The sequence below is a fragment of the Prunus avium genome, chromosome 1 (assembly GCF_965620075.1).
Source record: "Prunus avium chromosome 1, drPruAviu1.hap1.1, whole genome shotgun sequence".
In the NCBI taxonomy this organism is placed as follows: domain Eukaryota; kingdom Viridiplantae; phylum Streptophyta; class Magnoliopsida; order Rosales; family Rosaceae; genus Prunus; species Prunus avium.
The window spans coordinates 53595169-53610322 of record NC_142284.1 but is presented as its reverse complement, the minus strand read 5'-3'; the positions used below and the strand labels follow the sequence as shown (position 1 = coordinate 53610322).

At 38.7% G+C, this 15154-nt stretch overlaps 3 protein-coding genes across 3 annotated transcripts; all 3 read right to left on the bottom strand.

Moving 5' to 3' along the window:
• Window positions 1-241: 241 nt before the first annotated feature.
• Window positions 242-2651, bottom strand: LOC110769115 (GTP-binding nuclear protein Ran-3). The gene is made up of 8 exons (XM_021973021.2): window positions 2516-2651; window positions 2333-2402; window positions 2073-2129; window positions 1860-1977; window positions 1220-1309; window positions 880-1059; window positions 705-782; window positions 242-536 (listed from the first exon to the last, which is right to left on the bottom strand). Exons 1-8 carry the CDS (start codon window positions 2516-2518, stop codon window positions 467-469), a joined length of 666 nt encoding a protein of 221 aa, XP_021828713.1. The 5' UTR covers window positions 2519-2651; the 3' UTR covers window positions 242-466.
• Window positions 2652-7226: 4575 nt separating this feature from the next.
• Window positions 7227-10303, bottom strand: LOC110769114 (GTP-binding nuclear protein Ran-3). The gene is made up of 8 exons (XM_021973020.2): window positions 10151-10303; window positions 9939-10008; window positions 9140-9196; window positions 8807-8924; window positions 8289-8378; window positions 8005-8184; window positions 7838-7915; window positions 7227-7588 (listed from the first exon to the last, which is right to left on the bottom strand). Exons 1-8 carry the CDS (start codon window positions 10151-10153, stop codon window positions 7519-7521), a joined length of 666 nt encoding a protein of 221 aa, XP_021828712.1. The 5' UTR covers window positions 10154-10303; the 3' UTR covers window positions 7227-7518.
• An 860-nt stretch (window positions 10304-11163) lies between these two features.
• On the bottom strand, window positions 11164-14954 carry LOC110769107 (BIIDXI-like protein At5g11420). Its single transcript, XM_021973011.2, has 3 exons — window positions 14800-14954; window positions 13170-13667; window positions 11164-11993 (listed from the first exon to the last, which is right to left on the bottom strand). The coding sequence occupies exons 1-3, from the start codon at window positions 14870-14872 to the stop codon at window positions 11461-11463; spliced, it is 1104 nt and encodes a 367-aa protein (XP_021828703.2). The 5' UTR covers window positions 14873-14954; the 3' UTR covers window positions 11164-11460.
• Window positions 14955-15154: the final 200 nt, after the last annotated feature.

Sequence of the window (15154 nt, the reverse complement as noted above, 5' to 3'; positions counted from 1 at the left end):
GTCTAAGTCTAGAAGAGGGGAGTGTCATCGAGTTTCGAACCTGAAATCACTAATCTGTAAGTAAATGTTGTTACCACTGAACTAAGTACCATTGGCAAACAAAATGTATGTTCTTATTGAAAACCTTGGAATCATGTGGTCTGCGAGTTTGTAATGACAATTGATGCTTCTTTCTTTCCTTTCTTTCATATCGATGAAATGTTAGTTTTTATTCGAATTAGTCTAGTGTAAGCCAGCACCATAGAGAATTAGAATTCAATATAACGGGTTAAAATGTAAATCCCACATAACACCTACTAACAAGAGATGTCTCTCAGCTTTTCACACGTACCCATGGCAACAACCAACCCTAATATCTAAGGAGAAAACCAGTGAGATTGTGAAGTCATAAATTTCTTGACAACCGAAACCCGAGTCACAGATCACATCAAACAGCCTAAACAAAATCCAGAAATATAATAACACACTACTCAAACAGATCATCATCGTCATCTGGAAGTGGTTGTGCAGCTGCCTGTGCCAATTCTTGTTCATGCCTGAAAAACACCATAACAGTCGATTGGTGATCAAGAACTCAGAATAATTAGCACAAACAAGAACACCCAATAGTGCTAACAATTGCTCGTTATCATTCCTTCTTAATATATAGGTTGAGCATGAGAAAAAAATTATCAAGAAATTATCAAAGTGGACCTATCACTTACTTTGCTTGGACAGCCATGTCAATCTGAACTTCTGGAGGAGCAAGAGCAGGTGATTCAACAAAACGCAGCTCAGTCTCTCTGCAGAGACCAATAGACCATTAAATTTCACAGCATGAGAGAATTTACAGAGCCAAGAGAACAATGATTTACTGAAATAAAGTGATCAAGAACTTACCCTGCAAGCTTTCTGGCAAGATACAAGAAAGGTTTCTCAAAGTTGTAGTTACTCTTGGCAGAAATCTCGTAGTACTGGAGATTTTTCTTCCTGTGAAAGGTAACCTGCTTTGCTTTCACCTGCCTATTTTTCACGTCCACCTTGTTTCCGCACAGAACAATGGGAATGTTCTCACACACCCTAGAAGACAATAGGAATGCCATGTTAGAAGAAATTCGAGTTAGGAAAACTGGAAAGGGGGAACCGCATTAGGAAATAGAAAAAAGGGTAGAAGACCAACATCACTGTCGATACAGAATATTAAAATATAGAAAAAAATTATATATCTCAAGTAACTCACCTGCAGAGATCACGGTGCCATGTGGGGACATTTTTGTATGTCAAACGAGCAGTAACATCAAACATGATGATTGCACACTGCCCATGAATACTGAAAATCAAGAAATGAAGCAGATCATGAAGTGTCAAACAGGGCAAGAACCGAGATGCAATGATACTGTCCATCAAACAATATCAGCACGAAGAATAGACCTGAGCCTGTTCAAACAGGGCGAAAACGGAGATGCAATGACGCAAGGGCATATCCACACACAAGAGAATGATACACAAACAAAGGATACAAAACCCTTAATTTTATAGTTTGTATAAAAAAGAACAAACAAAACATTCCTAGATAATAAGACTTGGCTTTGTATTCAAGATTCTTAGTAACTGGCTAACCCAGAACATGCTGTTTTAATTAAAAACAAGTTAGAGATAAGAAGAATAAACCCAAAATAAAATAAGAATAAAAAAACATGATGACTTAGGCATAATCAAATCAATCCCATCATGACATTCCAAATATAATAATCACAGGTACCAACAAAACACACAACACTACAAATGGCCACAATGTCACAAGGGCACAATAAATATAGATTACAGTAAAACATGAGTGGGGTTCAATTAAAATAGACGTTTGTGATTAAAGGACATACTAATAACCATCTCTGAGACCACCAAACTTCTCCTGACCAGCGGTGTCCCAACAGTAGAACCTGATCTTCCCACAGTTTGTGAAGAAGTCCAACGGATGAACTTCAACACCAATAGTTGCTGCAATTCCAAAAAAAATAAACAATCACGAAAATTAACATCGAAATTTCACACACACAGACGCACAGAGATATAAACAGAATTGAACTCCTTACGTTCGTATTTCTTCTCAAACTCTCCAGTGAGATGGCGTTTCACAAACGTGGTCTTGCCTACACCCAATCAAAACACTCTGTTACTATTTTGAAAAGACAAAAAAGAGACCGAATAAAATAAATAGACCAAATACGCTTCAAGAGCAACAATATGTTAGGGTTTCAATAAAATCTTGGATCCGAATGAACAAAACAGCAAAGAAGAAAGTCCTGAATTCCCAGTTTGGGCGCTAAAGACAGAGAGAAGCGAAAAGACGAACCAGTTCCACCGTCGCCGACGATAACAAGCTTGAAGCTAGGGTAATCGACAGTTTGCTGATTCGGAAGAGCCTGTATCAAATACAACAATGAGCGTTTACGATCAGAATAAAACCCTAGCTGCCTGCCTAGAACATATACACATATACATGTAGCGTGAGAGAGAGAGAGAGTAGAGAGGCTACCATAGCGAGAGCGAAGAGAGCTGCAAATGTGAATGGATTTGAGGCTCGGAGGAAAGCGATCAACGTGTTTGTGGAATTCTGAGGAAGCACACTAGTAAATGAAGAAGGTGAGGGACTTAGGGGTTTTATACTACAGTGTAACCGACCCCTTCCTTAAAACGGGGTTCGACTTTTTTTGGACGCTATTTTTTACACCGTTGGATCACAGTCCCGCTTGAATTTTCCGCTTGAATTTTATCCCTACACGTGGCACCTAGTACGGCCATTGTCGTATACGCTATGTTCGCCATCCGCTGGATTTGCGATTATCGCCCAGAGGTCTTAAAAAAAGCCCAACAAAACCTGGCTAAACAGTCTCGATCACAAAATCTGTAGCCCAACACAAATCCAATATTTCGAAGATATACAAATTTTTTTTTTTCTTTCTACAATGGAACATTTTAAACTACCTTAATATATGGGAGGAGATTCGAACTCGAGTGCAAGAGGTGAACACATTACGTTAACCAACTCTATTAACTGGCTTAATAGAGGGAAGGTGGTTCAGACTCGGGTGGACACATACCTTAATCAACTTTTCTAACCCACATTTACGTGTCCTTGTTTATATTCACCTTATTAAATGGCGTAATAAATATAATGCTCCCGACCAACTGGGTGTTAGTTATATTGGCCCAAATCAAACATTTGGGCCCTGTTTGGTGGGCCGGATTGGACAAGACTGGATTGGGCTTGGAGTGTTGGACTGGGCTGGTTAGGACTGGACCAGACTTTGAGTCTATTGTTTGGTGCTTTACTTAACTTTGGACTGGACTGGACTTAAGTCCAGTGCACTGTTTGGTACAAGACAAGACTGGAATGGACTGGACCTCCAACAAAAATTAATTTTTTTAGTGCATATTAAATTATCTAATATAAAAAAATTAATTTCGTCCAAAAAAAAAAAAAATTAAAAAATGTACATAATTAAAATTCAGAAAGCCCCATCACATGCTAATTCTAAAATAGCTAAAAACATATCCAAATTTAACAAAGAAATTAAAATACCTATTTGGCTTTTGCCCATAAAAATACAAAAAGTTCAAAATATAACAAAGTAAAAACTCAAAACTACATTTCAACAACGAGATCTATAATCTCTAAGAAGTGTCGTCACATACTCGTACCTATCATCACCCTCATCTAATGTCTTGAACACACGCACTTTTGCCGAATCAGTAAATAAAGTCAGCAAAGAGATTCTATCTGAAATAGAAAATTCCATCTTTTTTAACTCATCTCCAACAAATTTAAGATCATCATCTGCATTCTGCTCCTTTAAGCTCTCAACCAACCTTTGCACTTTGGCATCAGAGTTCTCCATCATACTCTCAAATGCATTGGCAATTCTTCCCAAACCATCAACCATTTTATTTCCTTGTCTTACCCTTTTGTTTCTTGATGATGATGATTTGGATTGAGCTTGAGTTTGATCAGTATGATGGCTCCCATCCAACTGTACATCAGGAATGTTACTCTCAGATGCTTCATCATCATCATCTAGAACCATCTCAGCTGGAGCTAAAGCAGAATTTCCGGTTGCACGGTCCTTGCCAAATACTTTTCGAAGCCTATCAAACTTTGCAAAAGATTTATCTCTCCACCCAACAGCATCATTATGGTGCTGCAATAAAATAAAACTAAGATTTGTTAATTCAACCAAAACATGAACTAAATTAGAAAAAACAAAAAAATAGAATGATGAATTACCAACCTCTGCATAAGCATTCCACACCTCATCGCTATCAACCTCTACACATTTCTTCTCATTATTCCAAGCAAAACCACTTTGGTTTAACATGTCAACAACAATACTATAATATTTCTTCAATCTCTTCAATTTAGAATCCAAATGGGGTTTAACTCTAATAGGTGTATGTGGGATCAATAATCTAAGTTTAGTTTCTACCAATTTCATCGTTCCCGCTTTGAATGTGCCGGCATCACAACGTTGACCACTCGCAACTAATTCATCAAGGATATTTAACAATGCTTCCTCTTCATTGGCTTGCCATACATATCTATTAGCCTTACCCTTAGACATCTACATAAAGTAACAACCATGCATGTTAACAATATTGGCAATAGCAATAACAAAATCATAATCTGTCACTTTCTTTTTTTATACTCAAACATAAACTAACAGACTCAAAAATAAACGTTGTTTCTCTAATTCTAACAGATGCAATTCTAATAGTGCTCAACACCCTGCAATTCAACCACCAGATTTGAACCATTCATCATCTGCAAAAAGGCAGTAATCATCTATTTCCACCTCTCCCAGGTGACCAATAACAGATAAGAAGAACCCATTTACTTTACTACTCTATCCAATGAAACCAAATATATTACTGTGTTTCCAATCCTTCAAAATTCAGCAGTTGGTTATCTCAATAATTTACCAAACAAAATGAAAGGTGGGTTTTCGATTTCTGAAAGGCAAATAAAAAGTGATATTCAATGGATTCAATTTGATTCTCATTTCCACTTGTTTCTTCAGCAACCAAACAGATATGAGACTATCTGAACAAACCCAAATCAAAGACCCTAGAAAGCCCCAAATCAATGACCCTAGAAAATCCCAAATCAAAACCTAAAAAGATAATGCAGAATATTAGCATAATGAACAAAAAAATACTCACTTGGGTTTGAATTTTGAAGGCGAAACTTCTGCACAATCTCGGTTTTCTGAAGATTGAATGACAAAAACTCGTTTTTGTCAGCCACCAACCATCAGACGAATAGAACAGATGCAAAGAAGAATGACGTAGAGAGATGAAATCACTAGGAGGAGGCGGAGGTGACGAAGAGAAACGACGTATAGAGAGACGAAGAGATGAGACGTGAAGAGGAGGCAGAGGCGACGAAGAGCAAAGACGCAGAGCAGAGGCGATGAGATGTGAAGGAGGAGGCGGAGGCTTCGAAACCCATGGTTCAGCTTGGGTTTACAAAACCCTCATACGATGGATTCTTATCCGGAGCAAAAAAATAAGTCACAACCAGTCCAATGTGCTATTTAGATTCACCAAACAACGGTTAGGACTATAATCCATTTTAATTGGAAAAATCCAGTCCAGTCCAGCCCACCAAACAGGGCCTTGGTGTGCTATCAAGTGGTCTTGAGTTCAAATGCTCATGGTTCTCATGTGTAAATTTTCTCCCCTCCCCCTTCCTAATTTTGACACACACAAACTTTAACACACAAAAATACGATACTTCCCCATCATTTTCTTATTGACAATTCGATTATTTAAATTACTATAAATCAAATAGTAGGTATATCCAACTCTAAATCATGACAATTCAAAATTTGGGATGTGTTTTGGGAGTGTCCTAAATTTGAAAGGATTAAAATGAGATGCGCCATGTTTATACCAACTTTATCTTTCTCCTCCATTTAGGCCTAGTTTGGGATTGCTGTCACTTTTAAAAAAAGTTGCTTCTGCTGTGCTTTGAAAATAATTAGCTGTAAAGTAAAGCAGCTCCATGTTTGGTAAACAATATTTTTAAAGTGCTGTTAGTACAAAAAGCAGTGTAAAAGCGTTTGGTAAATTTTAATATAAAATTGTTGTAACTGTGAATAATGACTAAAATAGACATGATGTTAAAAGTGTTATGTATTAATCATGTGGTGGTAGTTGTAGTGATGGAGTGGAGGTGGTGGTGGTGATGAAGGTGGAGTTGGTGGTGGTGGGGATGGCGGTTGTGGAGGTGGTGGTGGTGGTGGTGGCAGTGGCAGCATGGTGGTAGTTGTAGTGATGGAGTGGAGGTGGTGGTGGTAATGAAGGTGGAGTTGGTGGTGGAGGGGATGGTGGTTGTGGAGGTGGTGGTGGAGGAGGAGGAGGTGGTGGTGGAGGTGATGGATGAGGTGGTGGTGGCGGAGGATGAGGAGGAGGATGTGGTGGTGGTGGTGATGTTGGTTGTGGAGGTGGTGGTGGATTTGGAGGTTTTGGAGGAGGTGGTGGTTGTGGTGGTGGTCGTTGTGGAGGTGGAGGTGGAGGTGGAGGTGGAGGTGGAGGTGAAGGAGGAGGTGGTGGTGGAGGTGGTGGTTGTGGTGGTGGTGGAGGATGAGGAGGAAGAGGATGTGGTGGTGGTGGTTGTGGAGGTAGTGAATGTGGTGGTGCAAGTGGTGGAGTTGAATGTGAAAGTGGGGGTGGTGTCATTTTTTAAAATGAATGATGGTATTTTGGGAATTAAAAAAATTTATTAAATGTTCATATCTGCTTCTTTTGAAAGCAGCTTTGAAAAGCAACCCAGAGTCTGCTTTTAAAAGCTGCTGTCAAAAAGCCATTGCTTTTAAAATAATCGGGATATTTTCTTTTTACCAAACAACTGCTTAACTTTAAAGTGAAGCAGGTTTTTGCCCAAAAAAAGCAATCCCCAACGGGGCCTTAGAGTCCTTAATTTCTTACCAGGCACTCGAGACACGTGGAGTTATGCAAGACTAGAATATTCTGGACCAAAGAACGTTATTCATGATACAACAGGGTCAGAAGCGTTTCGCGTGCCTTCTTCTCTTTCCGTTGTCTCGTTAAACCTCCGGTTTCAACTGGGTTCAGGTTCATGCAGAAAATACACAAAGGCAACTTTGCCATACACCCAATCTATATGAAGACGAATGCAGTACTGAACCGAAAAGATGAAAATTTTAAAAAGATCCACATCTTGGGGATAGATGAACAGCTCCATGGAGATTGTGATAGAATATAAAAATACTAACAGGCGAATAGAATTAACGGCACCACATATAATGGACTGGACAAGAAATGGGGAAAAGGGCTGATAGGGAGCCAATTCAACATAAAATCATACATGAAAACATGGCATCCTCAAATTCACATCCTCATGACCACGAAAATTATCACTTACAAACAGCAATACCACAAGTTTTTCTTAGAAAAAATGGTCCAAGGACCCACAAATATTAATAACGAAACTTTCACCAAGACAACAATTCCCCACATCTACTCGAATGTGTCATCGTCATCATCAGGAAGGGGCTGGCTGGCAGCTGCAGCAAGCTCGGCTTCGTGCCTGTATTGTCAAGGGAAAAAAGAAATGTAAGGTAATGAAGAAAAGAAAAAAAGAAATGCATCAAGTCCAATCATAAACTGGCAAGTATTTTCCTATAACCCTATTCCTTTTTCACTACATAACATGTGTGTGTGATGTGTGGGAGAGCAATCTGCGTATGTTTGTGTGTGTGTGTGTGTGTGTGTGAGAGAGAGAGAGAGAGAGAGAGAGAGAGAGAGAGAGAGGGCAATTTTGTAAGGGAAGGCTTACTGTTGTTGTGCAGCCAGATCAATGTGTACTTCTGGAGGAGCCAAGGCAGGTGACTCAACAAAATGCAAATTAGGATCCCTGCAACAAACAGAGCACTAGAGTAACTTAAGATGCATTTTACAATAGTCTAAAGAAAAATGTATCTATTTGGAACCAAAAGATTTTACCCAGCAAGCTTTCTGGCAAGGTATAGGAAAGGCTTCTCAAAGTTATAGTTGCTCTTTGCTGATATCTCATAGTACTGCAAATTCTTTTTCCTGTGGAAAGTAACCTGCTTTGCCTTGACCTGCCTGTTCTTCACATCAACCTTGTTTCCACAAAGAACAATTGGAATGTTCTCACAGACCCTGGAATTCACAACACAAGTACCCTTTAGAGTTAACACACCCCCCCAAAAACTCATCAAGTGAAATCAATGCAACAACAAATAAAGAAAAAATTTCATGCAGACCTGCAAAGATCCCTATGCCAAGTCGGAACATTCTTGTATGTCAATCGAGCAGTAACATCAAACATGATAATTGCACATTGTCCATGGATGCTGCACAAAAATGTAATTTAGAACAAAGTTGCCCAGAAAGAATAATAAGCAGTTATCATATTTTGGGGAGGGTAATCAGCATAAATGATGGCCTAGAACAACCTACATAAATCAATTAGACAGGAAAGCAGAGGTAAACCAAGTAGTTACTGTGGGAGACAAATGAAATCTAATGCTACATATGTCAAAAAGATTTGCATAATATGGGAGTTCAACAAAGCGTACAATCATTCAAATCGGCAAAGAATCTTGAATAATGTTATACAGCCATTCAAATGACAAACGTAATATTGAGTTTTAACAAATAATGATGACAAGCATGTAGATATCAGAACAATTATGCTCAACACAGTTAAAGCAAAATGCATACAAAATAAAAGAGTTCAAAAAAAAAGTTCAGCCATAAATTTTTAAAAGAAAACACTCACTAGTATCCATCTCTAAGACCACCAAATTTCTCTTGCCCGGCTGTGTCCCAGCAGTAGAATCTAATTTTTCCACAGTTGGTGAAAAAGTCCAATGGATGGACCTCCACGCCAATAGTTGCTGTCCATTAAAAATGAGCAAGATGAGTCCAATACATCAAAATCTTATAAATACTTGATCTTTCTTCACACATTTATTCTTCTTAATTCAGAGGTAGACTAACTAAATATCCTCTTTCAGAAAGGAGATTACTAACAAAATGGCAAGGTGACGGTCAACAAAGTTTAGTGAACATAGAAAACTCAAAAAGTACAAATGCTTTACAAGACACTTACGTTCGTATTTCTTCTCAAATTCACCAGTAAGATGTCTCTTCACAAAGGTAGTTTTTCCTGCATTGACATAAAACTCACTCAGTTATGGAAAAAAAACAATGGTATCATAAACCAAGAACTAAGACATATCATGTAAATTACAAACAATAACCAGAATCTGAAAACAGCAAAGCCAAAGGAAAAATGTATACAACCACCAGTACCAAAACCCTAATTTCACTATTATAGTATCAATTTCAAGGAAAATTTTGTGCTTGCACCCCTTCTGCTCTGACTGAATAAAATATCCGAAAGAAGTTTCAGGCCGCATTTAGATTTGAATAATTGTAACAAGGTTCTAGAACTGGAGCCCCATTATAAAATTTCTAGAGAAGGTTAAAAGGTTTAGTTGTACACTTAGACTCAGCCTTATTATAGTTCATTTCGATTGCTCTAACCAATTTGCAGCAAGGCCAATCCATATTACGAGGAACCACCCTACAGAAACATCATACGAGATTATAGTCGAGGGCATGAAATTCAAAGCCAACTCCCGATCACTCAAATCCAAAGTTTATATCATTTAGGTCACGCTTGCATAAAGTTTTAATTTTGAACTATTTCACAGAAAGCTCGATAACCAAAATTAAAATCAAACTCCACGTTGTTCAGGCCACAGAGTTTGCATTTAGCTCCATTTGAGCTCAGTAACGAACCGATTTGTACAAAGAACGACAAAAAGAAAAATACAGGAAATTTTTCTCAGAAACCAAACAGATCATGAACGAAACTGAATCCATAGAGAAAAGAAGAGGCAAACCTGTTCCACCATCGCCAACGATTACGAGCTTGAAGCTCGGGTAATCCACGGTCTGCTGATTCGGCAAAGCCTGCAAGTTTTCACACAAATATTGTATTTAAAACAAAATTTAACTACTTCAAAAAAATCAGTTTTCACAGCAACCAAACACACAAAATGAAGATCAAAAGATGCGAAATAAAAATTTTGAGACGAAAGATGCGAAGATTTACCATTTGAGTCTTGCTAATGTGAGTGGCGCAGAGAGCAAACGAGTAAGAGCCAGAGAGGGAACGATTGAGATTTGTTGAGGGTTTATATAGTAGGAGCCTTCGGAGAGACCCTAGTGTTTTCTAATTCTTAGCTAGCTTCAAAGTAACGCTGCTTTCTGGACCGTCCGATTGTGTAAGCACGATGAGTTCTCGCTTTACACGTAACAGGCCTCGTTTGCTTGTGTGCTGGACTGGGTTGTATCCGACCCGTTTTGGAAGCTTTCTGGACCGTCCGATTGTCTAAGCACGATGAGTTCACGCTTTACACGTAGCAGGCCTCGTTTGACGGTGTGCTGGACTGGGTTGTATCCGACTCGTTTTGGAAGTTTGAGTCGGGCTATTGGGTTGACCTGACCCGAACTTTGGGCTACCCTTCCCTTTCCCGAAGTTGCTAGAGAAGGACTCATCATGGGCTGGCTTAGCCCGTAACATTTTCCTCGATGGAATTTAAAATTTTTCTCAATAAAAATAATTTATCTTTGCTTTCTCAAATAGAAGAGTTAAATTCATTCATGATAATGCGAAGTTGTGAGGGGAAATAAAAATTTAGGAACTTGTGAATTTAATCGAGGAAAGACTTCAAGATCAAGATTCAAAAATTTGATCATATATGTACCTTGTTTCAGTTTTAATCAAAACATCGGTTTCTAAAATTCAAATTATGAACCGAATTAACTTATAACGGTTCAATCAGTTGGGCGATTTAAATTCCCAACCTAAATGTGCATATCCAGACAATAGGTATCGAATGAGCAACGCGTTTTCATCATCATTTACTAGTTTTGATCCATTTTCACAATATGATTGTATATTCAGGGAATATGACGCCTTAAATTTTTTTAAAATTTAAGCGATTAGCGAGTGCCAAGCCATCGAGACGAACAGACCTCTAAAATGTTGTTGAATCCTTTTTGTGCTGCAAATAAGTAATAACATTATCATCTCATTTATTTTGATCATGCAGTACATAACCATTCAACAAAAATCAAACTATTTTATCATACACTATCTTCCCATTAGTATAAATGCATATATTTATGAATATCCTTATTTTTGGATTATGCTAATTAAACTCACACTAGTCGCTGCCTCTAGCTTCTCTTACAAACAAAAGCACTCATAACCATGAACCAAATTGGTTCATTCATACAACCCAAATTAAAGGACCTCATTGTATATCATATATGGCCTCATCACTCCCTCACATTTAATTCATATAAAATCTCAAAACCCTCCAACCCAATTTCCATCACCACTTAATTTCTGGGTCCTCATTGTCTAGGGTTTTTGAGGCTCAACAGCTTCACATCATCAAGCACAGGTCCACACAGAGAAGAGAAGTCATCGCTCCTCATGGTGTAATACGTGCTCAGGAACATGACACGTGTCCTTGTAGAAACAGCCACAAATTTGAGTACGGCTCTCTTGAACCCTCCTTTGCCCTTGGACTCGTAGGGCACTTTGACTGTGTCTCTGCCTGCAAATGCCTCCACGATCATGGAGCCCTCACAGGAGTTGCTTGCGTCTCCCACGGAGAATGAGAGCACGTAGGTCTTGCCGGGGATGGTTCTGGCAACTTGGGCTATGGCGCTTTCTTTTCCTGCTACAAGCTCAACTGCTCTTTTGCCCTCTGGCACTGAGAAATGGTTTGAGTCTATGTACTTCACTGCCTTCAGAGACTCCACCATCCAGCCTGGTAATGGAGAGTGGTCGTCTTCTATGTTTGGTGGGATTAGGACTCCCCAGGATGCGTTTGGGAACATGTATGGCCCTTCTTCGAAACCGGCATTTTTCAACAAATTCTCTGCAATTCAAGTAGATAATGTTATCATCGATGACCGTTTAGTCTAGTGACATTCATTTCTAAGTTGTTGAATGAAGTTTCGCATTCAAATTTCGACAGTTTAATTACATGGGCGTCAAACTTAGGACTGGGGGATTGTTTTCTTTATTTATGCAGAGGAGAGACAAGAAAGACCCACAGTTCTAATACAAAATGAGAAAAAAGGGTCATGAAAAGCTGTGATGTCCAAAGACAATGTGACCTAAATATTAGGCACTGCACGACGCTTCATTAATTCATCGATGATATTTGCTTTCAAAGAGTTTGGTTATAAATTCTTGATGTACGTAGAATTTACTGTGGGACTCAAACACAGACACATGAACAATTCACATGATCGTCTTATTTGTCGCGGAAATTTCAAGTGTAACCGGTTGTATACAATTATGTGTTCATCTCTCTCGTTACATGTGAATATGTGAAAGAAGATGAACACACATTTGTATACAATCAGTAATAACAAATATTTGGTACTTTAAGAAGTTCAAATTGCTAGCTTGAAGCCCCTCAACTTGACTGGTGGTTGGCCCCAAAGTCATAACTGGAACCAACTAATAAAGGAGCAGTGTCCATGGGCAGGACATTGAAATTAAATGAAAATTTAAAGCAAGAGATCTATATACAGTGAATTCGAACAGAAAATAGTTAACCTAAGTCTGATCTATTTGTTCTGTCCTCCAAGAATCACTACAGTTTCAAAGGGTATTAAAGTTTTACTATTGATGAGGCAGAGGCACAGAGAGAGAGAGAGAGAGAGAGGTGATGTATGCCTAAAGAGAACATGTGTCATCAAATAATTGCACACCCCACAGCCTATATGGGGTGAAACAGCTCCTCACAGCTATGAAATAGAGTGGTCCAACAATGGGAACCCATTTTATCCTAAAAGAGACACCAGCATATCTCATTTCATGATCACACAGCTGTTAACTAGGTGATCTATATTTAACTAATTTCAAAATCTAATTATAAACCCATGATCTTGCAAGTGGTGTTTGTCTTCTATACCGACTTGAAAATGTACTTGTAATTACACGTTATCGTGTTATATATTATATTACATTGTCAGACTGTCAATCTAAACGATTAAAATTTAAAAAACATAACATGTCAAATAAATGATAAGAGAAAACTTACTGTTGGTTGCTCGAGGAGGGTACAGAGTTCGAATGGCAATCGAATCGATGAGAGGGCCGCAAGCGGGATCCTCCTCGACACCAGGGTTATGCAGAACAAGCTCAATTTGCTCATAGTCAGCTTGAAATGCCCAGGCATAAGAATCCCAGCCATTGCTGCTATACACTGTCTGAATTGGCAGCACCCCAGAGTCTGGTGCCACAGAGATGTTCAAACGCTCCTCTTGAGCACAGGTCCTGGCTGCACTAAAAGTGATAGAATAGTATATGCCCTTGGTCACTTTGATCCTCTGCTTAATTGAGGCCTCATTTCCAAGCCTAACTGCATAGGCTCCCTCAGGCACAACCAGCAACATGTCCCCTTGCTTCTGGCCTGACTTAATGTACTCAACAAACCCAGAAATTTCCCATTTTGGTATGGCATAGCGCCCTATCACTTCTGTGCCCCTGATGTCTGAGGGCTTAGGGCCCTCCTCAAAATTCCCATTCTCCAAATAACCTGCATGAATTTGGGTTCATAGAAAAATGTAAATTATATAAATAAATAAAATATGCTGCAATGAAATTATTGGATTACAAGTGACATTATACAAGTAATGACGAGTGTACATTAAACTATAGGGAGCTTATGTGTTAAGAGGTTCAATTCTGTCGTCCAATAATAACTCTATATATGATCGGATGGTTATTAAAGACTCATCATAATCCTCATTATAACCCATCGTTACACTTAGAACTCATTATAACCCTAGCTATAACTCCTCGTTACACTCTCTCAGTGGAAGCATATGATAGATTTAGGCATGTTGGGCTCAAAATGTGCAATTTGTTGCTTTCTGGGAAAATTTGTACCACTTGTGGAGGCATGATGAGCAAAATTGGGGTTTTACTGTCAAGTAGCTAAAAGGTGTAATAAATTTGATGCTATCTTTGAATTTTTTGGGTACCTATCTAGTGGGTGTTACTGTGGGTGTACCACTTGGCACCCATGTGATTTCTCTGTACACTCTGCAAAGCTATAGTTAATATCTAATGTACCGTTATCGCAGAATATTTATTTATCACACCAGTCCAAATATCTCTACCGGAGAAACCCAGTCAAAACAAGCAAAAGCCTGTCACCATCTGACGAATCAGCAAAGATTGATGATGATAAACCGAAATTACACATTTACCCCTAAAGAAATTCAAATTCTCTATCACTTGTATTATTATTATTATTATCGCAAACTTGCTGAAACTTGAGCTGCTTGCTGGCTGATGACCTGAAAAACTTCAATTCCGGCCACCCTAATTCCTCTATGAGGCTATGAGGATCAAGAGATGAACCGTGAGATGAGCTTATATGCACAAGGATGAGGGCATTTTGGTCATTTTCACCAAACCTTCGTACATATACTAGCTACCTATGCACCAAATATTATGAGGCCAAAGAACTAAGGAGCAGGGTGAAGAAACTAATAATTAGCAACTACAAAAATACAAATTCTCATCTGGGTTTTTTTCAAAACCTAAAAATTTGGAATATTTGATCTGGGTTTTTTTGAAAAAACATGTACAAGTAAATAGATGCATTAATTTGTATAAAATATATTTATATATGAGAATTTGTATATATATAATTTGCTTACCATCGATGAGGGACAGGGCAGAGTGGCAAGTGGCGCACAATAGCACCGACAAAAATAAGGCAACCCCTCTCATATTGGTGATCTTTTACAAAAAACACTCTCTATCTCGTTTCTGCAAATGTTTGATGTGTAAGCTGGTGAGCTATGCAGAGAGGGTAGGTTTATATGCATGCCGAGGTCCAAGAGAGCCCTTGGACTTGAGCAAATATAACGAGTTTGCCATTCTTTTTCTGGCTCTGTCTTCACGTGGCCCCTTTGAAATGACGTATTTACTCTCTCTCTCTCTCCCTCTCTCTAACTTTTATTTGTTTTGTGATGATCCAAAATCTGTATGTGTATGTCTTCTGGTGTGGCT

Coding starts and splice junctions, on each gene's coding strand:
- LOC110769107 (XM_021973011.2), bottom strand. CDS start 14,872: ATGAGAGGGGTTGCCTTATTTTTGTCGGTGCTATTGTGCGCCACTTGC. Junction 13,668..14,799: donor TGCCCTGTCCCTCATCGATG/GTAAGCAAATTA, acceptor AAATTCATGCAG/GTTATTTGGAGAATGGGAAT. Junction 11,994..13,169: donor CCCTCCTCGAGCAACCAACA/GTAAGTTTTCTC, acceptor CTTGAATTGCAG/AGAATTTGTTGAAAAATGCC.
- LOC110769114 (XM_021973020.2), bottom strand. Junction 7,916..8,004: donor CTTGCCAGAAAGCTTGCTGG/GTAAAATCTTTT, acceptor TGTTTGTTGCAG/GGATCCTAATTTGCATTTTG. Junction 7,589..7,837: donor GATCTGGCTGCACAACAACA/GTAAGCCTTCCC, acceptor TTGACAATACAG/GCACGAAGCCGAGCTTGCTG.
- LOC110769115 (XM_021973021.2), bottom strand. Junction 1,978..2,072: donor GTTTGAGAAGAAATACGAAC/GTAAGGAGTTCA, acceptor TTGGAATTGCAG/CAACTATTGGTGTTGAAGTT. Junction 1,060..1,219: donor TGGCACCGTGATCTCTGCAG/GTGAGTTACTTG, acceptor ATTGTCTTCTAG/GGTGTGTGAGAACATTCCCA.